Below are 24,797 nucleotides of genomic sequence, written 5' to 3'. Positions count from 1 at the left end.
GCTGGAGGAATTTGGTGCTCAGGAAGCCTGTGTTCCCAGGGAGCAGGATGGTTCTTTATAACTCTAGCAGGATGACCCTGGAGCTATCGGGACAGGTTCACTTGGCCAAAATCATCACACCTGAGGGATTTCCCTCATTGCTAACTTTTTCTTATCGTGTGTGAGAAAGGTCAATGTTTAGCTGGAACTTAATTAAGGAGAGAGAGGAAGGAATGAATTGGACCATTTCCATTTGTTTTTCAACATTGAAGTGTTCCTGGCTTATTAAGATAGATCCTGCCTTAACTGTTTTAAACAGGATTCTTTCCTTTTCTAAGTCCTACTTCTTAATCCTCGTTCTAAGTGTAAAGATCCGTGAGGTGTCCTTTCCCTTTGTCCTGTGTGTGACACATGTCTTCCTCTCAATGCCTCAACCCTAAAATTTGCTATAGATTTCAGATGTAGAGTGGATGCCATGAAACTAATGTCCCTACTCCTACCTTCTCTGATTTGCATGTTTGGTTCAGTGAATCATCTTTGGGTGTAAAGTGTGTTTAAAGAGAATTTAATCCATGGAAATGGAAAAACTCAGATGAGACGAGGGGAGACCAGATATATATGGTGTGCATTTCTTTTTTAAAAAAATTAATTTATTTATTTTAATTGGAGGCTAATTACTTTACAGTATTATAGTGGGTTTTGCCATACATTGACATGAATCAACCATGGGTGTTCATGTGTATTTCTTATGATACTGCCAACAAGCAAGAAGCTGGATAAAATGCCTTTATGTGATTGGATTGGTTTGTTAGGAGCCTTGAATTCATATTACCTTTTTGGATGCTTCTCTAACTTCAGTTACTGCTCTGTCTGCTTCTAATTGCTGGAAATTAAGTTGCAAGGATGGATTTTTTAAAAGCCCATTTTGAAGGCTTTTATGATCATCTCTAATTATCTATAAGAGATAATGGTATCTGAGGAAACGGAGAATTAGGGTGACTAGGGAACTCATGGAATTTCCCACCTACTATCCAAATGTGAGAACCCTGGAAGAGCTGAGGGTCCTTGCATCAGATGGGGAGGTAAAGTCCAAGAGTGAATGAGTTGGGGCAGCTGAGCGTGCTTCACTCTTACTCCTAAAGGGTATCTCAGAGAACTAGAGTGCTGAAGCTAAGCGTGACCTTGAGATGCCTTAAGGCTAGAGCAAGACCAGGAAAGGTTGCTTTCATTCTTTGTTTGTATTTTATGCAGTATTGTCTGTGAATCAGGTGGGGCCTCTCTCTAGCTCCAGGTGCTTTCCCGCAGGTCTTCTGCTTGCCCGGGTCATGATGCCTTTCATCTCTGTTTTCTCTCTTGTTGTTTAGTCCCTGATGTGTCCGACTCTTTGACCCTATGGACTGTAGCATGCCAGGCTTCCCTGTCCTTCACCATCTCCCAGAGTTTGTCCATCCTCATGTCCATTGAGTCAGTGATGCCATCCAACCATCTCATCCATTTCCTTCTCCAGAGGATCTTCCCAACCCAGGGATCGAACCTGCATCTCCTTTGTCTCCTGCATTGCAGGCCAATTTTTTACATGCTGAGCCATAGGGGAAGCCCATCTCATCCTCAGTTGCCCCCTTTTCCTCCTGCCCTCAATCTTTCCAAGATTGAGGGTCTTTTCCAGTGAGTCAGCTCTTCACATCAGGTGGCCAAAGTATTGGAGCTTCAGCTTTAGCATTGGTCCGTCCAGTAAATATTCAGGGTTGATATCCTTCGGATTGACTGGTTTGATCTCGCTGCTGTCCAAGGGACTCTCAAGAGTCTTCTCCAGCAACACAGTTTGAAAGCATCAATGTTTTTGGTGCTCAGTCTTTTTTATGGTCTATCTCTCATATCCTTACATGACTACTGGAAAAATGATAGCTTTGATTATAAGAAGCTTTTTTGGCAAAGTGATGTCTGCTTTTTAATATGCTGTTTGTCATAGCTTTTATTCCAAGGAGTAAGCGTCTTTTAATTTCATGGCTGCAGTCACCATTTGCAGTGATTTTGGAGCCTAAGCAAATAAAATCTGTCACTGTTTCCAATTTTCCTGTCTATTTTCCATGAAGTAATGGGACCAGATGCCATGATCTTAGTTTTTTGAATACTGAGTTTTAAGCTAGCCTTTTCACTCTCCTCTTTCACCCTCATCAAGAGTCTTCTTTAGTTCCTCTTTGCCTTCTGCCGTTAGAGTGATGTCTACATATCTGAGGTTGTTTATACTTCTCCTGAAATCTTGACTCCAGGTTGTGATTCAATCAGCCCAGCATTTCACATGATGTACTCAACATATAAATTAAAATAGCAGAGTGACAATATACAACCTGGACATACTCCTTTCCCAGTTTTGAAGCAGTGCATTATTTCATGTCTGGTTGTAATTGTTGCTCCTTGAACTGCATGTAGATTTCTCAGACAGGTAAGGTGGTCTGGTATTCCCATCTCTTTAAGAATTTTCCACAGTTTGTTGTGATCCACACAGTCAAAGGCTTTAGCATAGTCAATGAAATCAAACTGTACATCTGGAAGTTCACTTACTGTGGAAGCCTAGCTTGAAGGATTGTGAGTATATGCTTCCTAGCATATGAAATGAGCATAATTGTACAATAGTTTAAACGTTCTTTGGCATTTCCTTTCTTTGGGATTGGAATAAAAGGTAACCCTTTCCAGTCCTGTTACCACTGCTGAATTTTCCAGATTTGCTGGCATTTTGAGTGCAGCAACTTCACAGCATCATCTTTTAGGATTTGAAATAGCTCAGCTGGAATCCTATCATCTCCACTAACTTTGTTAGTATTAATGACTCCTAAGGTCCACTTGATGTCACACTCCAGGATATCTGGCTCTAGGTGAGTGATCACACCATCATGGCTATACAGGTCATTAAGACCCCTTTTTTTCTCTAGTCATTAAATTTCTTTTTTTCCTATTCCTTTCTCTTCCAGTAATTTATTATTTATTAAAATGTTACTTTTCAACTCAATAATAGATTCTCAGGGAAAAAACAATCAAAATTAAATAAAGGACAGACATTGACATTTAAAACTTCAACTCACTTATCACACTTACTTTTTAGAGAAACACTTTTATTAGTTTTGTATATCTTTTAAGCTACTATTTCTATTTCTTTAAGCTACTGAATTCTTATACAGCTTACTGTGTTCCTAATTTTCTGACACAAAATTCATCACAGACTGCTTTGCCTTACTGTTTCTATTTAACACTATGATATGGAGACCTTTCATTATAGTATATAAGACGTCCTTCATTCTAAGTACAGCTGTGTATTTAGTTGTGTATACAAACCATAATTTATTTTATTACCTTTTTACTCATAGACAATATGTTACTTTCCAAATTTTTACTCTTACAAATAGTGTTGTAATCAATAACATTTTTTATTGATCATTTTGAATTCTTTAGGTTTTTCTGTAGGGTAAATTCCAAAAAGTATATCTGCTGTATCAGAGAGAAGTACATTTGTAAACTTGGTGGGTATTGCAGAATTTTTCTACATAGTGGTGTACTACGTTTGCATTTCAATCAGAAATGTTAGAAAATGTCTTCCACAGTCTCACCAACCAAGAGTGTTATCAATGTTTTTATATTTTATCAATCAGATAGGTGAAAATATTATCCCACTGTAGTTTAAATTTTCATTGTTCTCATGAAGAGTGAAGTCAAGTATCTCTTGATAGGCTTATGTGACATATGTATATATATATATATTTCCTCTTTCAACTAGATTTTTTCTTCTGAAGTTAGTTTTAACAACCTATTTGACAACAGAAATATTTGATTTAAATCAATATTGTATTTTTTACATAGTTAATATTTTTTTCAAGTTTATATATATATGTAACTATTTTTGTTGGTTCAAATAAGGTTATTATCTTTTTTCTTTGCAATGTACTTTAAGAAACTTTGTAAGATTTTAAAGTTTTAAGCACTTATATATCATTTTTAGATAAATTATGTAAGGAACAAAAAAAATGAAAAATTTGAAAACCAATGAGTTGAAACATTGTATCAGTTGAAGTAAATAATTTGAATACAAGTTCTCCTTAAAAACTCTTTATATTTAAATATACTTTGTTTATGGTTTTACTAAAATAGAATTCTGGATTGGCAGTTTATTTTTTAGAATTTAGAAGATATTGTACCACGTTTTCCTGGCTTCCACTGTTTCTGTTTTAAAGTCAACCATTATTGTTAGGCATTTGAAGTTTAAATACCTTTTTTCCCCATTGACTTCACTTTAAATGTTCTCTTTATCTCTGGTTCTCAGTAGGCCCACACTATAATGAACTAAATGTGATTTTCTTTGCATTTATCCTGGCTAAAGTTCTAGTTTTCTGTATTTGAGATTTGATGTCTTTTGTCAGTTTTGGAACATTCGAAGGCATTATATATTCAAATATTACTTCTTTTCTAGTCACTGTCACTTCTTCTGAGCCACTTATCCTATTCTTCTTCATATCCCATTTGCCTTTTATTGTCTTTTTTTGTGTGTGTTATCCATCTTTCTTTTCTCTGTAATTCACTGTAATTTTTTCCAATTTATTTCAGTTTCACAAAATTTCCCTTACCTATGTCTAAGTTGCTATTGAAACTGTTCATTGGATTTTTTATTTTATTTCTTGTCATTTTCATTTCTAGAATGTTTACTGGCTTCTATTTTGAGGAGTCACTTTATTTTGACATAGATTCGAAGTACAAAAGAATTTAACTTGAATAGTAGAAGTCATTTATACCTTAAATCCTTCACCTCACAATCTCTGATGGTCGCAGTAATTAATTCCTTACAGATACTTCCAGATGATTCCCATGAACCTATTTTTCTCATCCTTGACCATTAATCCTGAAATTAAGTCAACATAACCATCTTTTGAACTGATTCTTATCCTATTTATTGTCATTAAATCATCCAATATTCCTTGTTGCATTCCTACTAGTTTTATGTCTTGGATTTAGAAAAAAATTTCTTTCTCATATTTAAGATTTTACTTGTTTTCCTTTTTTTTTACATTTTAACATTGGCTTTTTTTCTTCCCAGACTACTCACTTACTTGTTCTCTCCAGGCCTCCCCATCTCCAAATGCTATTACATGTCGTTACTCCAAAATGGGTAAATGCATTTTGCTATAAGAATGACTCTCAAAAATCAAATTTCCTTCATAAATTATTCCCTATTGCATCCACTCAATAAACTTTCTCCTGAAGTGGAGAATTTCTGGCTACGAGGTTTAGGAAGCAAAATGAAAACATAGGCCAAAACCAGCTATTACAATTTGGAAGCAGAGCTATCATTTTTTAAAAAATTCAGTTATCTGCTGGGTAGCCTTCTGTACATGTTAATTCACATAATTAAACAAAAACTTTTATTCAGTATATATTATGTTTAGGAACATTTTAAGGCCTTGGATTTTTTCTGAAAGTATGAAAATCTATTGAGCTGGCAACCGTGATTCAGAATGTAAATTTCATTGTTTATTTTGGTCAACTGGAAGAACAGTCAATTTCCTCCTTTGTTTTTGAAAGACATAGCTTCCAATTTGGAACAAAATAAAAGTGAATGTGCCAAAGCTTTTGAAGTCATTTACATATTATGAATCTGTTAGTGGCAAAGTAAGCTACACAAAGCAAACTGAGGATGACTCATGTCAATCAGCAGATCTGCTATGCCAGGAAAGCACACTGTGGGGGAAACTCAGAGACATGCATTTCTCAATCTAGATTTCTAAAACAATGGCAAAGTTTCTAATAAAGCAAAACTAGAGTTATGTATACAATGGCAAAGGCCAAGGGCAAAGAGAGGTCAGTGATAGTTCATGTAAAAGTGCTAATAATCCTATCACGTATGAAGAAACAGTTGATTTGCATGGGAATAGAAGCTACAGTGATAAAAAGGATAGAGAATTCTTTGGGACAAGTCATATGGTTCTACCTTCACTTCTGTGGCACTCTTCACTACTCATCTTTGAGAGGCAGATTAATGGCTCCTAGAGCATATCCAGTGTCTTCCCTGGTTGTCCGGTGGTTACAACTTTTCATTCTAATGCAGCGGGTCCTGTTTTGATCCTTAGCTGGGGAGCTAAGATTTCATACGCCTCCCGGCCGAAAACTCAGAACATAAACAACAGAAGCAATGCTGTAACAAATTCAACAAAGACTTTTTGAAAGTTTTTTAAAAAGATACTTAAAAAGATATCCAGACCCTAATCCAAGGAAACTGTGACTGTTACTATATGTGGAAAAAGGAACTTTTCAGATGCAATTAAGATATTCAAACTTGGGGTGGGAAGATTATTCTGGATTACCTCTGTGGGCCCCATTTATGTACATGAGTCCTTAAAAGCTGAGAACTGTTTTTGGCTGTGGTGAGGGAGGATGAGGGGAGATCAGTTCAGTTCAGTACAGTTGCTCAGTTGTGTCCAACTCTTTGCAAACCCATGGACTGCAGCCCGCCTGGCTTCCCTGTCCATCATCAACTCCTGAAGCTTGTTCAGACTCATGTCCATCAAGTCAGTGATGCCATCCAACCATCTCATCCTCTGTCATCCCCTTTTCCTCCTGCCTTCAATCTTTCCCAGCATCAGGGTCTTTTCCAATGAGTCAGTTCTTCACATCAGGTGGCCAAAGTATTGGAGTTTCAGCTTCAACATCAGTCCTTCCGATGAACACCCAGGACTGATCTCCTTTAGGATGGACTGGTTGGATCTCCTTGCAGTCCAAGGGACTCTCAAGAGTCTTCTCCAGCACCACAGTTCAAAAGCATCAATTCTTCAGTGCCCAGCTTTCTTTATGGTCATGTTCAATGCTATGTGGAGCAGTTCAATGCTTTGCTTCAAGTTCTAGTTCTTGTCTTTGTGGTTAGATGTTGTTCTGAGATGTAGGCAGCTGTGTGTATTCTGACAATTAAAATGAGTTAGGGAATGATTTTTCTCTAGGTCCTCTAACAGGAACACCATCTTCCTGATGCCTTGATTTTAGTGCAGTGAGATGTGTTCAGTCTAACTATAAGATAGTATATTGTGTTATTTAAAGTCACTGCATTTGTGAAAATTTCTTAGGTCAGCAATAAAAAAAATTAAACAATATTTTAGTCTGCTGCTGCTAAGTCACTTCAGTCGTGTCCAACTCTGTGCAACCCCATAGACAGCAGCCCACCAGGCTCCTCTGTCTCTGGGATTCTCCAGGCAAGAATACTGGAGTGGGTTTCCATTTCTTTCTCCAATGCATGAAACTGAAAAGTGAAAGTGACGTTGCTCAGTAGTGTCAGACCCTCAGCGACCTCATGGACCGCAGCCTTCCAGGCTCCTCTGTCCATGGGATTTTCCAGGCAAGAGTACTGAAGTGGGGTGCCATTGCCTTCTCCGATATTTAAGTCTAGAAACTTTCTAAAAAGCCTGACATCTGTGCTAAGGTAATCTCAATAGACATATCTCACTAGATACATACACGTGGTCTCGAAAACTGTATCTGATGTCTCTTCGTACTGATTCATGTGCAGATCATCTCTCAAAACTCTGTCCACTTCTTAATTCATCAATATATTTACTCATTTATTCATTTACTTTTTTTGTTGCTTCAAATTGTCACTCATCGAAAACCAGTTATGCTCTAGCCATGGGATGAGTCACCTAAATTTCTTCTCTCAAGACTATTCAGTGCTGAAACTTCCCTGGTGGTTCTGTGTTTATGTGATCCCAATGCAGGGGGCCCTGGATTTGATCCCTGGCTGGGGAACCAGTTCCCACATGCCAAAAGTAGGAGTTTGCATGCCACAACTAAAGTTCTCACATGCTTCAATGAAGATTGAAGATCCCATGTGCTCCAAATAAGACCTGGTTCAACCATGTAATCAATAAATATTAAGAAATATTATATTCAGTCTTTAGTATTACCTAGTGAGGATTGATTCCAAAGTTAACTAGTTACTGTAACCATCCGTAGGATCAAAACATTGGTTTTGCCAGTAGTCATGTTTGGACGTGGGAGCTGGACCATAAAAAGACTGAGGACCAAAAAATTGATACCTTTGAATTGTGGTTCTGGAGAGACCCTTGGACAGAAAGATCAAACCAGTTAATCCTAAAGGAAACCAACCCTGAATATCCACAGGAAGGACTGATGCTAAAGCTGAAGCTCCAATATTTTGGCCACCTAATGTGAAGAGTGCTGACTCATTGGAAAAGACCCTGATACTGGAAAGATTTAGGGCAGGAAAAGAAATAGGCAATAGGGGATGAGACGGTTGAACGATATCACAGACTCAAAGGACATGAGTTTGAGTAAACTCCGAGAGATGGTGAAGGACAGGGAAGCCTGGCATGCTGTAGTCCATGGGGTTGCAAAGAGTTGGACATGACTTAGCAACTGAACAACAATAATAAGGTTCTTCTATATCTTGGCTATTATAAATAATGCTACAGTGGACATTTTGCTTCCCAGCTGGCTGTAGTGGTAAAGAACCCGCCTGCCAAAGCAGGAGATGTGGGTTTGATCCCTGGGTCGGGAAGATCCCCTGGAGGAGGGCATGGCAATTCACTCCAGTATTCTTGCCTAGAGAATTCCATGGACAGAGGAGCCTGGCGGGCTACAGTCCATAGGGTCAGAAAGAATTAGCCATGACTGAAGAGACTTAGCATGCCCAGTGGACACAGGGCTGCATGCATATTTTCAAATTAGTGTTTTTACTTTCTCTGGGTAGTTATCTGAAAATGGACTTGCTGAATCATACAGCAGTTTGTTATATAAATTTTTTTGAGGTACCTGCATGCTGTCTTCCATTTTGGTTGCACCAGTCAGATTGGTGTAGATTGGTAGATTTAAATGTAGGTTGGTGCCATTGGATGCACCAGTTCATGTTTTCACCAACAGTGCACGACTGTTAACTTTGCTCCACACCCTTTCCAAAACATAATATTTGTTGTTTTTTTGATGATGATCATTCTGACAGATATGACATGATATCTTACTGTGTTGTAAATTTGCATTTCCCAGGAAATTAGTGCTGTTGAGAATCTTTTCATATTAGGTGTTTCCATGTCTTCTTTGGAGAAATGTCTATACAGGTACTCTGGCTGTTTTTTTAATTAGATCTTTTTATACTGAACTATATGTTTTTTTTCCTACAAAATTTGGCTTGAATATTATCCCCGTTGGATATACCATTTGCAAATATCTTCTTCCATTCAGTAGTTTGCCTTTTCATTTCTTCGTGGTTTCCTTTGTTGTGCAAGACGTTTTTAGTTTGAGGTAATCCTATTTGTTTATTTTTGCTTTTATTTCTCTTGCCTGAGCAAACAAATCCAAAAAAAAAAAAAAACAAGACGGATGTCAAAGACCATTGTGCTTATATTTTCTTCTAGGAGTTTTATGGTTTCAGGTCTTACATTAGGTCCTTAATCCATTTTGAGTTTATTTCGTATATAAGAAAATGATCTAGTCTGATTCTTTTGTAAGTAGCTGTCCCGTTTTCCCAGGAATATTTATGGAGGAAAATAGTAGACCATATTTATGGTCTACTCCATTTTATATTTTTGCCTCCTTTGTTTTGGATTAACTGACTACAGAAGAGTGGTTTTATTTATAGGTTCTCTAATCTCTTCCATTGATCTATGTCTTTTGTTTCCTTTTTATCAGGAGAACAGTGTTTTATAGTGCAGCTTGTAATCAGTGATCATCATATCTTCAGTTTTGTTCTTTCTCAAGATGACTTTGGCTATTTGGGGTTTTTTGTGGTTCCATACAAATTTTAAGATTTTTTTTTTCTAGTTCCATGAAAAATGCCCTGGTATGTTGATAGGGACTGCATTTAATCCCTGGATTGTTTTGGGTCATATGAACATTTTAGTAGTAGTAATTCTTCCAGTTTATAAGCCAAGCATATCTTTTATTTGTGTCATCTTCAGTTTCATCACTGTTTTATAATTTTTAGAGTATGGATCTTTCACCTCCTTGGTTAAGTTTATTCCTAGGTATTTTATTCTCTTTAGATGCAATTGTCAATGGGATTATTTTAAAAATTTCTTCCTAATAGATCATTGTTAACATATAGAAACACTATAGATTTCTGAATATTAATTTTACACACTGTAACTTTGCTGAATTCATGTATTAGTTTTAATAGATTTTGGGGTGTTTACATGTAGTATCGAGAGTCTTCTGTAAACACTAACCATTTTATTTCTTCATTTTCAATTTGGATGCTTCTTATTTTTCTTGTCTGAATGCTGTGGTTAGGATTTCCAATATCATGTTAAATAAAAGCGGCCAGGGTGGACATCCTTGTCTTGTTCTTGTTTTTAGAGAGAAGTTTCAGCCTTTCACTATTGAGTACAATGTTGGGTATGGGTTTGTTATAAATGACCTTCATTATTTTGAGATATGTTCTTTATACCCACTTCGATAACATTTTTTTTTTAACCATGAATATATGTTGAATATTGCTGAACACTTTTTCTGTGTCTATTAAGATGATTATGTGATTTCTCCTTCCTTTCGTTAATATAGGTTAACGTAGTGTATCTCATTAATTGATTTGCAAATGTTGAACCATCCTTGTAAACTTGGAATAAATCCCACTTGATTGTGGTGTTCGATTCTTCTCCTATTGTTTTTGAAACCTCTGTTTTATGTATTTTCTCTCTGATCTTTATTATTTCCTTTCTTCTGCTGACTCTGGGATTTCTTTGTTCTTCTTTTTCTAATTCTTTCTGTCTCTAATCAGAAAAGATGCTTGGTATGGTTTAGATCTACTGCCTGTCTTCAGGTTGTGGCCAGGCCATGCTTACCGCAGATGTGCTGGTGTGAAGGACTGGCCGTGTTGCGGCCTCTAAGACTTGGCACCAGTCATTGTTGGTGCTGTGCTGTGTACAGGTGGGCCCTGCCTGGGATCGAAGTTGCTTTCAGATGGTGCTGCCAGCGAAGGGTGACCGTCAAGACTGGCAGGGCAGGTGTCGGCTTTGAAGGGGCTCTGTTTTGCTAACTTAGGGTATCCACCGGGTAAGATGAAACAGTGGCCTGCTTTGGAGGGACTCTGGTGTTGGTCAGAAATGCCTGCTGGGACTAGTGGGGTAAGAGGCCACATTGGAGGGAGTCTGGCGCCAACTTAGCCTGGTCACTGGTTATGAGGGGAGCAGTGGTCTACTCTGGAGGGCCTCCAGTGCTGGCTGATGGTGTCTGCTGGAACTGGGAGGGTGGCAGGCTGCTTTGGAGGGGCTCTGGTGTAGCTCTGGGGTGGCTGCCAGGTCTGGTGGGGCTTTGCTGCTGGCTGAGGATGTCTGTTGGGGCTGGCAGGGTTGGGGTGCTGCTTTGGAAGATTGCCAGATGTGTTGGGTCTATAGGTGAACCCAGGGTGGGACAAGCAGTGCAAGTAAGTTAAATGGCAAGTCAGAAATGGTGCCCGTTAGTGCTGGACCAGCTAAGTAGAGGGTGAGCTATAAGAAAACTGCCATCAAAGTGGCACCTGCCAGCCTCTCTATAGTGAAGTCACTGTCGTGTCCGACTCTCTGCGACCCCGTGGACTGTAGCCTACCAGGCTTCTCCATCCATGGGATTCTCCAGGCAAGAATACTGGAGTGGGTTGCCATTTCCTTCTCCAGGGGATCTTCCCAACCCAGGGATCGAACCCGGGTCTCCCACATTGGAGGCAGACACTTTAACCTCTGAGCCACCAGGGAAGTCCCCGGAAGTTCCATGATCCCTGCTGCTCTGGCACCTGAAAATTAGTCAACGAGTCTCCTCAAGGTAAGAGATTTGAAACATCTGCCTTGGTGCTGACACTCCGAGGGAATGAATTTTGGTGAGCTTTTTTGAAGAGTAGTGTCTCAGCTTCCCACAGCCCTCTGGCTCTCCCAGGCATCAAGCTCCCTGGCTTTCAAAGCCAGATGGTATGGGAGCTTGTCTTCCTGGTGCAGGTCTCCTGCGCTGGGGGGCCTTGGTGTGTTCAGAACCCTCAGGTAAGACTCCCGGGCTGTGATATCCTTCCCACCGATGGGTTAGACCCCCAGGACTGGTCCCAACCAGACTGCACTTCTGTTCCTCCTATCCTTCTCCATGCAGCTTTTCCTTCTTATCTTTAGCTGTGGAAAACCTTTTCTGCTAGTCTCCAGATCATTCTCAGAGAGAGCTTCTGTATATATAGCTGTCATTTGGTGTGTCCCTGGGAGGAGGCGAGTCCAGGATCATCTTACTCTGCTTTCTGTCCCAACTTCCTGAGTTCAGCATTTTTAGATTTTACATATAAGTGATATACAGTATTTTTCTTTCTTTGTCTGACTTATTTCACTTAGCATAATGTCCTCAAGTTTCACCCATGTTGTTGGAAATGGCAGGATTTCGTTCTTCCCCATGACAGAATAATACTCACTCCTATGTATGTGTGTGGGTGTATGTGTGTGTATACATGTATATATAGCTTGAGGTTGCTTTATAATAAGGCACGTGGTAAAGCATGTAAATAAAAATCTTCAGTGCTTTTTTGATACATCTTAAGCATGCAATCACTGTACTATTCTAATTAGTATATCAAGTGATCTTTCCCAATAATTGTGTTTTCTTGCCCTGGATTCTGATACTCATTTATGGTTCTGCCTTCTTGTCCAGATGCAGCAATTTTGTTCCTGTCTCCTTGTTGGCCACCTTTCTAGCCTTCCTGACTTGCTCTTAATCCTGCCTGATATTAAAGTGCTTACTGGCCCTGATCTTGCTGCTGTTTCATGGTCTGGCCTCTTGGCGCCTGCTATTCCAATGGCCACAATGCCCTCTGCCCGCTGTGTGCCCCGACCCTGGCTCATACTCCCCTTCTCTCAGGAAGGACTCATTCACCCTCTTTGGTGGAGCCCCTCAGGTTGCCCTCTGCCTTTCGGCATATTATGCTTCTTGTGCAGCCCACTGTCTAGTAGACATGCTTTAGTCTACCATCTTTCACTGTCTGAAAAGAAGCAACCGAATAGAACAGAATGCTATTGTTTATCCCGGGGTCCATAGATTCTGCCCCTGACTCCGCTAGAGGCAGGGTGACTGCCGTCTCCTGGGATCTGAAGCAGTTCCTGGGGGAAGGAGGGTGTGTGGAGCAGTGGGATGTAGGAGGGCCAGGGAATAGGGGGCCTTGAGGTTCCTGTCCACATTCTGCCCATCACTTGCTATGAGTTTTAGGGCCACCACTTTCCCTTTCTATGAGAATGTCCCCTCTCTCTTTCATCTTCTCTTTCATGGACAGTTCAGTTCAGTTCAGTTCAGTCGCTCAGTCATGTCCAACTCTTTGCAACCCCATGGACTGCAGCACGCTAGGCCTCCCTGTCCGTCACCAACTCCTGAAGTTTATTCAAACTCATGTCCATTGAATTGGTGATGAGATCCAACCATCTCATCCTCTGTCATCCCCTTCTCTTGCCTTCAGTCTTTCCCAGCATCAGGGTCTTTTCCAAGGAGTCAGCTCTTTGCATCAGGTGGCCAGAGTATTTCATGGACAGGGAAAGCCCAAAAACTCTCCTCAGTAAAGGTCTTTTGAAAGAGCAGAACCCTAAAAATTCTGGCTGTTCTGAGATTCCTTTGGGGGTAGATTTTGTAGGAAAGACACAGCAGAAGTCAGAGAAGCTTGTGAGAAGTTTATTTTAGAGACTAAAGTTAGCTAGTTGACCCCAACCAGCTTTCCTTGGAGGAAATCCCCTGCTGGTGGGGTTGGGATGTGCAGAGACAAAGGCTTCCATTTAGATCAGACTATGGTAGGCTCTTAGTGAGAGAAAAGCGATTTGCTTTAATAGGTATCACTGCCCAGTCATCCGGGCAGATATTTAGTTCACGAATAACATCAACCACTGCTGTTACTCTTACAGTACCTGAAAGAGACAAGGCGGGACAAAGGTCATCTCTGATAACACTCCAAACCCAATGCCTTGACTTTTCTGCCATCACCAGGAATTTCCCCACTGGGGATTCAGTTTTCCCAAGTCATTTACAAATATAGGTCTCATTAACTTTTCTCCCAAACCTTTCACCTTTCAAGTTGGGCAGAGTCCCCACATTCTCTCTGCCCCTTCTTCCCTCCCTTCCTCTCTGCCCTTCCTCATGGAGGTTCTGATCCAGGTCTGGAGCCATGTTTGTGTTTTTTACCCCTCTGGAGGATAGTTCTTCCCTTGGTCATCTCCTGTACTTACTGTTGGTTTGCAAATCCCAGAAGAATCTCTTCGGGGAATTGTTACAGAGGCAGGAGGTGAATTTATAATTAAAATTGCCTTCAATCGGAATGTTGCTTAGAAGATAACATTTAATCTGGGGAGAGAGGACCCAGTGTTAGCTTGAGGATGGAAAAGTGAAAGACAAGAAAGGGTGACAGGGGAGGAGGAAGATCTACTCAGTGATTGAAAAGCAGGGGTGAGTGTGGGTCAGAGGCAGGAGGAGTGAACTATGCGATGTCCTCTAGGTCAGAAGGTCTTCTGTCCTCATGTCCTTGAGTTCCTGCTTTAGCAGCGTGGGTCTAGGGCTTGGGAGGAAAGAGGTAAGTGAGTTCACAAGGCTGGGATCAGTCATCTTGGGGCAGTTGGTCATCTGGGGAGCAGGCTTGCCTTGCTTCTCTAGTCAAGGCTGTCCGGAATTGGGCTGTGACCACAGCCTGGCTGCTTGGCCGTGGAAGTCAATGCCAGGCCCAGTTGCCAGACTGTGGCTGAGCCCCAGCTGTGTTCCTCTAAAACTCTGCGACTTTCGGTAATTAGTGACCTTTCATAACTAGGGTGATGTGTCTCACTCTTGTTTTCCTCAGTTGTGAGGTGAAAGCAATTACTCACCAACCCTGGCTGCTACATGCTGCTGCTGCTAAGTTGCTTCAGTCTTGTCCAACTCTGTGCGACCCCATAGATGGCAGCCCACCAGGCTCCCCCGTCCCTGGGATTCTCCAGGCAAGAACAGTGGAGTGGGTTGCCATTTCCTTCTCTAATGCATGAAAGTGAAAAGTGAAAGGGAAGTCGCTTAGTCGTGTCCAACTCTTCACGATCCCATGGACTGCAGCCCACCAGGCTCTTCTGCCCATGAGATTTTCCAGGCGAGAGTACTGGAGTGGGGTACCATTGCCTTCTCCTAGCAATGGGTTCCAAATGAGATTGAGATCTTGAAGTTAGTTTTCCTTCTCTTTTTCAAATCGAGAGCACTTTACAACTTAAGATCCCAGAGTATACAGGCTTCCTTGGTGGCTCAGTGGTAAACAATTCTCCTGCTAATGCAGAATACACAGGTTCTGTCTCTGGGCCAGGAAGATCCCACATCCCACAGGGCAAACTAAGCGCATGCCCATAGCTATTGAGCCTGCGGCTCTACAGCCCATTCTCCCCAACAAGAGAATTCACTGCAACGAGAAGCTCTTTTCCTGCAACTGGAGCATAGCCCCTGCTCACTGCAACTAGAGAAAAGCCACACAAGGAAGACCCAGCACAGCCAAAATTAAGAAGCTAAATAAATGAAGATCCCAGAGTACAGCATATGTAATTTTCAGTGGAGTCAAGAGCCTTCTGTCTAGTTAGTGTTCAGCACGGAAGTTTTATTCTGTGGTCCATAAACCCAGAAAGGTCTGCGGATAGTATTCAGTGAGTCTGTGTATTCAGGTGGAAAGAGGTTTTATCTTTATTTTTACTAGACTCTGATTGAAACTGAGCACTTCTGTTACAAAGGCCATCAGTAATCCATGGTGGTATTAGCAGTATGCGTGATCTTATCAAGAAGAAAGACATAGATATGTTTGCACTACATTATAATTTTAGAGATCTTGAAATATTGTCTCTCATCACTACCTTTGTGCTCTATAGGACTGATGTGCATGGTCATGGCTGGGGCCATCAGCCCATTTCCTGGAACTTCTCCAAGTAGCTGGCAGCTCTGTGCTGAATGGCCTGTCAGCCCCCAAACAGTAAATTCAAATGTTCTCACCCTTGGGGTTTTACTCAGAATACTTTGGACATCCTGGTGTTTCTATAGAGAAATCTACCTTCACCTTGTTTAGTTTTTTATTACATTTACAACAATATATCTTCATCTATCCCCCTTCACGGATCACAGCATTGTCACGGCAAAGTGTCTTGTGTAACGCAATGAAGCTACGAACCACACTGTACAGGGCCACCCAAAATGGATGGGTCATAGTGCGGAGTTCTGACAAAACGTGGTCCACTGGAGCAGGGAATGGCAATCCACTCCAGTATACTTGCTTTGAGAACCCCATGAATATTGTGAAAATGCAAAATGATATGGCACCAGAAGATGAGCCCCCAGGGTTAGACGATGTCCAATATGCTACTGGGGAAGAGCAGAGAAATAGCTCCAGAAAGAATGAAGAGGCTAAGCCAAAGCAGAAATGACACTCAGTTGTACTCAGTTGTAGACGTGTCTGGTGGTGAAAGTAAAGTCTGATGCTATTAAGAACTTCACTGCATAGGAACCTGGAATGTTAGGTTCATGAATCAAGGCAAATTAGACATGAACAAGCAGGAGATGGCCTGAGTGAACCTTGACATCTTAGAAATCAGTGAACTAAGATAGATAGGAATGAGTGAACTTAATTCAGATGACCATTATATCTCCTACTATGGGCAAGAATACCTTAGAAGAAATGGAATAGCCCTCAGAGGCAATGAAAGAATCTGAAATTCAGTGCTGGGTGCAATCTCAAAAACAAAGAATGATCTCAGTTCATTTTCAAGGCAAATTATTCAACATCACAGTAATCCAAGTCTATGTCCTAGCCACTAATGCCGAAGACGCTGAAGTTGAAGGATTCTATGAAGACCTACAAGACCTTCTAGATCGAACACCAAAAAGTTATGTACATTTCATAATAGGGGACTGGAATGCAACAGTAGAAAGTCAAGGGTTATCTGGAGTAATAGGCAAGCTTGGCCTTGGAGTACAAAATGAAGCAGGGCAAAGATAGAATACACTGGTCATAACAAACACCCTCTTCCAACAACACAAGAGACAACTCTACACATGGACATCACCAGATGGTCAAGACTTAAGTCAGATTGATTATAAGCTTTGCAGCTGAAGATGGAGAAGCTCCATACAGTTAGCAAAAACAAGACCTAGAGCTGACTGTAGCTCAGATCATGAGCTCCCTGTTGCAAAATTCAGGCTTGAATTGAAAGTAGGGAGAAACAAGAGACAATTTAGGTATGACCTAAATGAAACCCCTTATGATTATACAGTGGAGGTGACGAATAGATTTATGGGATTAAATATGATAGCAGAGTGCCTGAAAAACTATGGACAGAGGTTCATAACATTTTACAGGAGGTGTGACGAAAACCATCCATAAGGAAAAGAAATGCAAGAATGCAGCATGGTTGTCTGAGGACGCTTTACAAATAGCTGAGAAAATAAGAGAAGCGAAAGGCAAAGGAGAAAGGGAAAGATATGCCCAACTGAATGCAGAGTTCCAGAGAATAACAAGGAACGATAAGAAAGGCTTCTTAAGTGAACAATGTAAAGAAATAGAGGAAAACAACAGATTTGGAAAGACAAGAGATCTCTTCAAGAAATTGGACATATCAAGGGAATATTTCATGCAAGGATGGACATGATAAAGGACAGAAATGGTAAGGACTTACAGAAGCAGAAGAGATTAAGAAGAGGTGGCGAGAATACACAGAAGAACTGTACAAAAAGGTCTTAATAACTTGATAACCATGATGGCATGGTCACTCATCTGGAGATGGATATCCTGGAGGGTGAAGTCAAGCAGGCCTTAGGAATTATTAGAGTGAACAAAGCTAGTGGAAGTGATGGAATTCCAGCTGGTCCATTTAAAATCCTAAAAGACGATGCTGTTCAAGTGCTGCACTCAATATGTCAGCAACTTTGGAAAACTCTACAGTGGCCACAGGACTGGAAAAGAATAGTTTTCATTCCAATCCTAAAAATGGGCAATTCAAAAGAATGTTCAACTACAGTACAATTGCAGTCATTTCATATGCTAGCAAAGTAATATGCAAAATCCTTGAATACTTGGGATCAGTAGTATGTGATCTGAGAAATTCCAGATGTACAAGCTTTGTTTAGAAAAGGCAGAAGAGCCAGACATCAAATTGCCACCATTTGCTGTATCATAGAAAAGCAAGGGAATTCCAAGAAAACATCTACTTCTGCTTCATTGACTACACAAAAGCCTTTGATTGTGGATCAAAACAAATTGTGGAAAATTCTCAAAGAGATGGAAATACCAAGTCATTTAACCTGTCTCCTGAGAGACAAGAAGCAACAGTTAGAACTGAACATGGAACAACAAACTGGTTCAAAATTGGGGGAGGAGTACGTTAAGGCTATATATTGCCACTCTGCTTATTTAACATATTTAGCTACATCATGCGAAATGCCGGGCTGGGAAACAACAGAAGCAGTGAAAGACTTTATTGTCTGGGGCTCCAGAATCACTGCAGATGGTGACTGCAGTCATGAAATTAAAAGATGCTTGCTCCTTGGAAGGAAAGCTATGACAAACCTAGACAGCATATTAAAAAGCAGAGATATTACTTTGATGATAAAGGTCCATATAGTCAAAGCTATGATTTTTCCAGTAGTTATGTATGGATGTAAGAGTTGGACCATAAACAAGGCTGAGCATTGAAGAATTGATGCTTTTGAACTGTGGTGTTGGAGAATACTCTTGAGAGTCCCTTGGACTGCAAGGAGATCAAGCCAGTCAATCCTAAAGGAGATCAGTCCTGGGTGTTCATTGGAAGGACTGATGCTGAAGCTGAAGCTCTAATACTTTGGCCACCTGATGTGAAGATCTGACTCATTAGAAAAGAACCTGATGCTGGGAAAGATTGAAACAGAAGAAGGGGACAACAGAGGATGAGATGGTTGGATGGCATCACCAATTCAGTGGACATGAGTTTGAACAAACTCTGGGAAATGGTGAAGGACAAGGGAGGCCTGGCATGCTGCAGTCCATGGGGTAGCAAAGACTTGAACATGACTGAGTGACCGAACAATACAACAGCAACAATATGTCATCCAGTCCCGTCACTTCATTCAAATAGAAGAGGAAAAAGTGCAAACAGTGACAAATTCTACTTTCCTGGGCTCTAAAATCACTAAGGATGATGACTGCAATTAAAAAATTAAAAGATGCTGCTCCTTGAAAGAAAAGCTATGACAAACCTAAACAAATTATTAAAAAGCAGAGACATCACTTTGCCAACTGACATCCGTATAGTTAAAGCTATTGTTTTTCCTGTAGTCATATATGGATGTGAGAGTTGGACCAGTCAGTCCTAACGGAAGTCAACCCTGAATATTCATTGAAAGGACTGATGATGAGGCTGAAGCTCCAGTACTTTGGCCACCTGATGCAAAGAACTGACTCAATGGAAAAGACCCTGATTCTGGGAAAGATCAATGGCAGGAGGAGAAGGGGGCAGCATAGGATGAGACCATTAGATATCATCACCAGCTCAATGGATGTGAGTCTGAGCAAACTCTCGGAGATAGTGAAGGATGAGGAAGCCTGGCATGCTGCAGTTCATGTGGTCGCAAAGAGTTGCACATGACTTATGAAGTGAGCAACAACAATCTTTATGAATCAGAATTTTCACTACTTGAATAACCAAAACAAAAAATTCCTAGTCCCTTGGATGTCCAAAAGAAAAGCTGTGATTTGTTGTCAAATGGTAGTGTACAGTTTAAGGTCTTTACTCAAGCTTCACGATGACAGCCACCGTATAATATAATCTCTAGAAAATAAAATGTAACTTGTTTATATTTAAGTATATTGCCTTTCAGCTAGTGTGCCCATAAAGAAACACACATATATAGCGGTATCACAGTTTACTTTTTAAATAATTTTATCATTTTTCTTTATTATGTCTGTTTTCCTTTGTAATCAGTGCATTTTATTTACAAATTTAGAGCAATTTTCTGGTAAGAGTTCCAAGACCAGCAAAATGGTCCAGACCACAAATGTTTAAGCACTTGGTTAACCCTATGTTTTCTTCAACACTAAATTATTATATGGTGTTTATATTCAAACACATGTTTGAGGTTATAATCTATTCCATTTTAAAAATATTTATTTGTATTTATTTATTTATTTGGCTACACCAGACCTAAGGTGTGGCACAAGGGATCTATTGTTGCAGCATGTAGAATCTAGTTCCCTGATCAGGTCCCCTGCCTTGGAAGTAAAGAGTTTTAGCCACTGAACCCCCAGGGAAATGCCAACCTATTCTATACTTGTCTTTATGATCTTTAATACCTCACTTGATCAAGAATTTAGCTACATAAACATTATAATTAGTAGAAAATGAATATTAGGTTCTAATCACACCTATAAAATTATATTTTTTCCAAAGTTTTAAAAATATGAAGGTATATTCATAGTTATACATTTATTTCATGCTTGCATGCTAAGTCGCTCAGTTGTGTCTGACACTTTGTGACCCGCCCATGGACTGTAACCCACCAGGCTCCTCTGTTCATTGGATTCTCCAGGCAAGAATACTGGAGTGGGTTGCCATTTCCTTCTCCAGGGGATCTTCCTGACCCAGGAATCGAACCTTCATCTCTTATGTCTCCTGCACTGGCAGGCAGGTTCTTTGTTGCTAGCACCACCTGGAAAGCTCACATTTATTTTATAGTTATACATAATTTCTTTCTAACTTGCAGTATCATTCATTCTATGGAGTTCTTTGTCTTTGACTTGTACTTGGTTAGGTTTTAAAAAGTTTGCTTTATTTTATTTTACTAGCATTGTTCTTAAAACAATTTTATTAATCAGCAGCAAAAAATTATATCAGGTGTCAAATTGTTGATTAAAGACTTTTTTTTACACCTGTTACATTCTCAGGGTTGGAAATGGACTTTTATAATCTATCACCACTAGAAATTACCATTATCACAAAACTTTTATGCCCATCTTCACATTCTTTTTTCATCTGTGCTTTTGACAAATAAAACTCAAAATTGAAAAATTATGACTCACTCTCCTTCCCACCTCTAATTAGTATACATAGTTTATATTATTGGATTGTAAACAGAAAAACTGGATAAAGCAGCTGTATTACTCTTTGCTCAATGATCAGTAATCTTTCTCCTATAGGTGTGGGGCCCTTTCTAGAATGCAGTTTAATGAACAACAATCCTCACACTCCCAATTTTGTTTTCTATTTAGTCCCTGTCCTTAAAGTCTCCGGTGGCTCAGAAGGTAAAGAATCTGCCTGCAGTGTGGGAGACCCATGTTCGATCCCTGGGTCAGAAAGATCCCCTGGAGAAGGGAATGGCAACCCACTCCAGCATTCTTGCCTGGAGAATCCCATGGACAGAGGAGCCTGGTGGGCTACAATCCATGGGGTTGCAAGGAGTCAGACACAACTGAGAGACTAACACTTTCATTTTCAAATCTAATTTGAATTCTGAAGCTGTCAGAAGGTACCTGTGCTTCTTGAGAGATGTCTTTCTGGAATGAGATAGGGTAGATACATGGATTTGGCCCTTGGCCCTTGAACAGAGGTGGCTAACAAGGGATGTGTGTGCTTGCAGTCACTTGGTTGTGTCCAACTCTCTGCGACCCCATGAACTGTAGCCTACCAGGCTCCTCTGTCTATGGAATTTTTCAGGCAAGAATACTGGGGTGGGTTGCCATTTCCTCCTCCAGGGGGATCTTCCCAATCCAGGGATGGAACCTGCATCTCCTATATCTCCTGCATTACTGCTACTGCTAAGTCACTTCAGTCATGTCCGACTCTGTGCGACCCCATAGATGGCAGCCCACCAGACTCCCCTGTCCCTGGGATTCTCCAGGCAAGAACACTGTAGTGGGTTGCCATTTCCTTCTCCAATGCATGAAAGTGAAAAGTGAGAGGGAAGTCGCTCAGTCATATCTGACTCGTAGCGACCCCATGGACCGCAGTCTACCAGGCTCCTCCATCCATTGGATTTTTCAGGCAAGAGTACTGGAGTGGGGTGCCATTGCCTTATCCTGCATTACAGGTGGATTCTTTACCCGCTGAACACTGAGGAAGCCCCTAGGAAGGGAGGATCATGCTTTCGTGACAACACCAGAGGAGACTGTCAGTGAGGTGGAGAAGGACACACTCTTCCTGGGGTGGGAGGGGAAGTTCTGTGGGTTCAACCTGCACAGGTCCTTTCCATGGGACCCAGAGCAGGCAGACAGGAGGAGGCCTAATGCACGTTATCCTTGGAGATCCTCTGGTCTAGATCCTCCCTCTCACCACTGCTGAACTGGGAGAAAGGGAGGAGAAGGATGTGCTTTCCTTATCAGAGAGGAGTGGTTGGAACAACAGTCAACTTCCAATAAAAGAGCAGACGAAGCCAAAGAGCAGAAGAGTGAGCAGAAAGCAGACTCTGCTCAGGTCTTCCTGGGGAGGAGGGTTCACAACCATTGGCCCCGCATCTCGTTTCCCCACTTGCCTCAGCCTTCCAGATGGGGTTGTGGGTTTTCCTTCTGAGGCTCTCCACGCTCCTGTCCTTCATCTCCCCAGGACCTGGGGAGGGACTCTCACCTGTCCTCCCCCACCTCTCACACGTTTTTCTCTCTCCCCTCTAGTGCTTGTCCCACTAGTCATGTCTTCTCTCTCCTCCTTCCCACACTTTCTGGACTGGGCGGGGCGGGGGGGGGGGGGGGGGGGGAGTCCCTTCTTTTGTAAAATGACAGTAGTCATCTGCCCTGAGCCCCCATGATTATTCTGAGGCTCAAATATCTATATGAGCATTGGGAGCAGGAGAGTGGGGGTTCATTATGTTATCAATTACATTATGCAATATTGAAGTCAGAGCGATATAACCGTATTCGTAATTAGGAATCAGACTTTTCCCAAGGTGGGCCTCTGCTTACCACCATGCATTCCCTCAGATCTGTTGAGACTTCAAGCACCACGGTGGCCTCTTCACTCGCGTCTATTTGCAGCATCTGCAGGTCCATTGTCATCAACTGTTGACTGGTTCTGGGAAGAGAGAAGCGGGTCTGAGATCAGAAATCGATCCACGAGAGACGGGGCTTGCGGTCAGCAAGACCAAGAGAAGGTGCAGACGAAGGAGGTGATGAGAGCAGGATGCATCACTCAGCATCTGAGTCTCCTGAGAACTTTTGATTTGGGGTTGTTTTGTACAGATTAGGTGTGCTTACTAAAGCAACTTGAATTCTTTATTTTAAAGCTGAGCATCTTCTTTCCTTCCACTGGTCATCCTAGTTTGCCCCAAAGCAAGGAACTGCCTGGGATGAGGGGCTTTCTAGTGCTAAAACCAAGAAATTCCTGAGCAAACTGGGCTGGGCGGTCACCTTAGTTAGCACAGCTTATTTCAACAATTTGCCATGCCTCAGGGCTGAATAGAGTGGCAACTATATCTGAACTTGTCCTCACCCAGTGTTTCTTGGTGCCTCCACATTATACCAGCTTCTCAAAATCCTGAGTGGTTTTTTCCAGGATAGGACACCTGGTCACACTACAGAGATCACCACCAGAATCATAATCCAGAAACCCAGCATCCCAAACTCTCTTCCTTTAGAGAAAACTTCCCAAGATTTGCTGAATGATTCTGTTCCTCCCCAGTCCCTAGCTCCATTTCCTACTTAACTCCATTCTGCTTGCCCAGTTTCTTGCTTCTGTCAAACGTGGACCCTCAGTGAACTAGCTTCTAAACCTGTGCTTCCTGATATCAGTGTTTGTGGGGGCAAGTGGTCCTTGTCTTCATCTTTGGTCTTGAGAATAGGGAGAATGTCTAAGCTGCTGAGTCAGCGCAGTCTCATACCACAGGGCCAGGAATCTGTGACCACACCCTCTAATCCTTTCCTGAGTCCTGCCCAAAGCTATTCTTGTCCTTCCTAAAGCTATTGTTGGAACTCGATGACCTGCTTCATCTTCTCTTCTAGGAGGGAAGGTACGAGAAGGTGGGGTTTTCCGAGCAGAATTCTAACAAAGGTATTGACTATGGACAGGATGTGGATCAGAGCTTTGGCTCAGAGGTAAAGAATCCACCTTCCATGCAGGAGTCTCAGGTTCAGTGCCTGGGTAGGGAAGATCCCCTGGAGAAGTAAGTGGCAATCCACTTCTGTATTCTTGCCTGGGAAATCCCATGGACAGAGGAGGCTGGTGAGCTACAGTCTATGGGGTCGCAAAAGAGACATACACAACCTAGCAACTAAACAATAACAACAACAGTTACTTACAGCCTATTTGAACACTGGGAGCCTTATTTCCATGGGCAGCCTAGAAACACCCAGTGGAAATGTAAGGGAAATTGATGACACTCCCTAAGAGGGGAAAAATGGAGCTAGGCATGGGGTTCATGAGAGTTCCTGGGACTAGAGTTCTGGGAAGTTGAAAAAGTTTTCAAGAACAGATATGCAGATTTCTAGAGTAGGACTGGAGGAGCCCCCTCCCCACCCAATTTTTTTGTTTGTTTTTAATGAGGAGGAGAAAGTCTTGGCTCACGTGTCTTCCTGAGCTTTGGTGGTCCCCAGCTGCAGGCAAAGAATCAGAAGCAGGGCAGCAGGGCTGGCCCTGAGCAGGAGATGGAGAGAGTACATGCTGAATGAGACAGAATGTGATGTCCTAGAGACGTAGGATCCCAGGTGCTCAGCACAGTCTTTATACGCAGATCAAGGAAGTGGAGAGCTGCCAAGCAGATCCATGTTGTCAATCATACATTTATCCTCCCCGCTCATGATCTTTCCTTGTTGAGCTGAAGTTTGTTTGTCTATGGAAAAAGTCAACATTCAGCTTGAGTGTTAAGAGTCTGGGAGAGGAATTAGATTACCCTTCCTCGTTTTCTCACTATTAGAG

At 41.5% G+C, this 24,797-nt stretch overlaps 1 protein-coding gene across 1 annotated transcript; it reads right to left on the bottom strand.

Annotated features, from left to right (window-relative positions):
* Positions 1–13,731: 13,731 nt before the first annotated feature.
* Positions 13,732–24,541, bottom strand: LOC128047028 (prolactin-inducible protein homolog). The gene is made up of 4 exons (XM_052639222.1): positions 24,447–24,541; positions 22,850–22,958; positions 14,169–14,283; positions 13,732–13,850 (listed from the first exon to the last, which is right to left on the bottom strand). Exons 1-4 carry the CDS (start codon positions 24,539–24,541, stop codon positions 13,732–13,734), a joined length of 438 nt encoding a protein of 145 aa, XP_052495182.1.
* Positions 24,542–24,797: the final 256 nt, after the last annotated feature.

Source organism: Budorcas taxicolor, chromosome 4 (genome assembly GCF_023091745.1).
Source record: "Budorcas taxicolor isolate Tak-1 chromosome 4, Takin1.1, whole genome shotgun sequence".
In the NCBI taxonomy this organism is placed as follows: Eukaryota; Metazoa; Chordata; class Mammalia; order Artiodactyla; family Bovidae; genus Budorcas; species Budorcas taxicolor.
Note: the sequence above shows the minus strand (reverse complement) of the source record. Positions and strands in the feature narration are given on the sequence as shown.

Bases quoted from the DNA above. Each gene is read 5' to 3' on its own strand.
- LOC128047028 (XM_052639222.1), bottom strand. From the start codon at position 24,541: ATGTACTCTCTCCATCTCCTGCTCAGGGCCAGCCCTGCTGCCCTGCTT. The intron at 22,959-24,446 runs GTGAGCCAAGAC...CTCTCTTCCCAG, and splicing joins ACCAAAGCTCAGGAAGACAC to AACCAGTCAACAGTTGATGA. The intron at 13,851-14,168 runs GTAAGTACAGGA...TGTCTCTTTCAG, and splicing joins CTGGGATTTGCAAACCAACA to GTACTGTAAGAGTAACAGCA.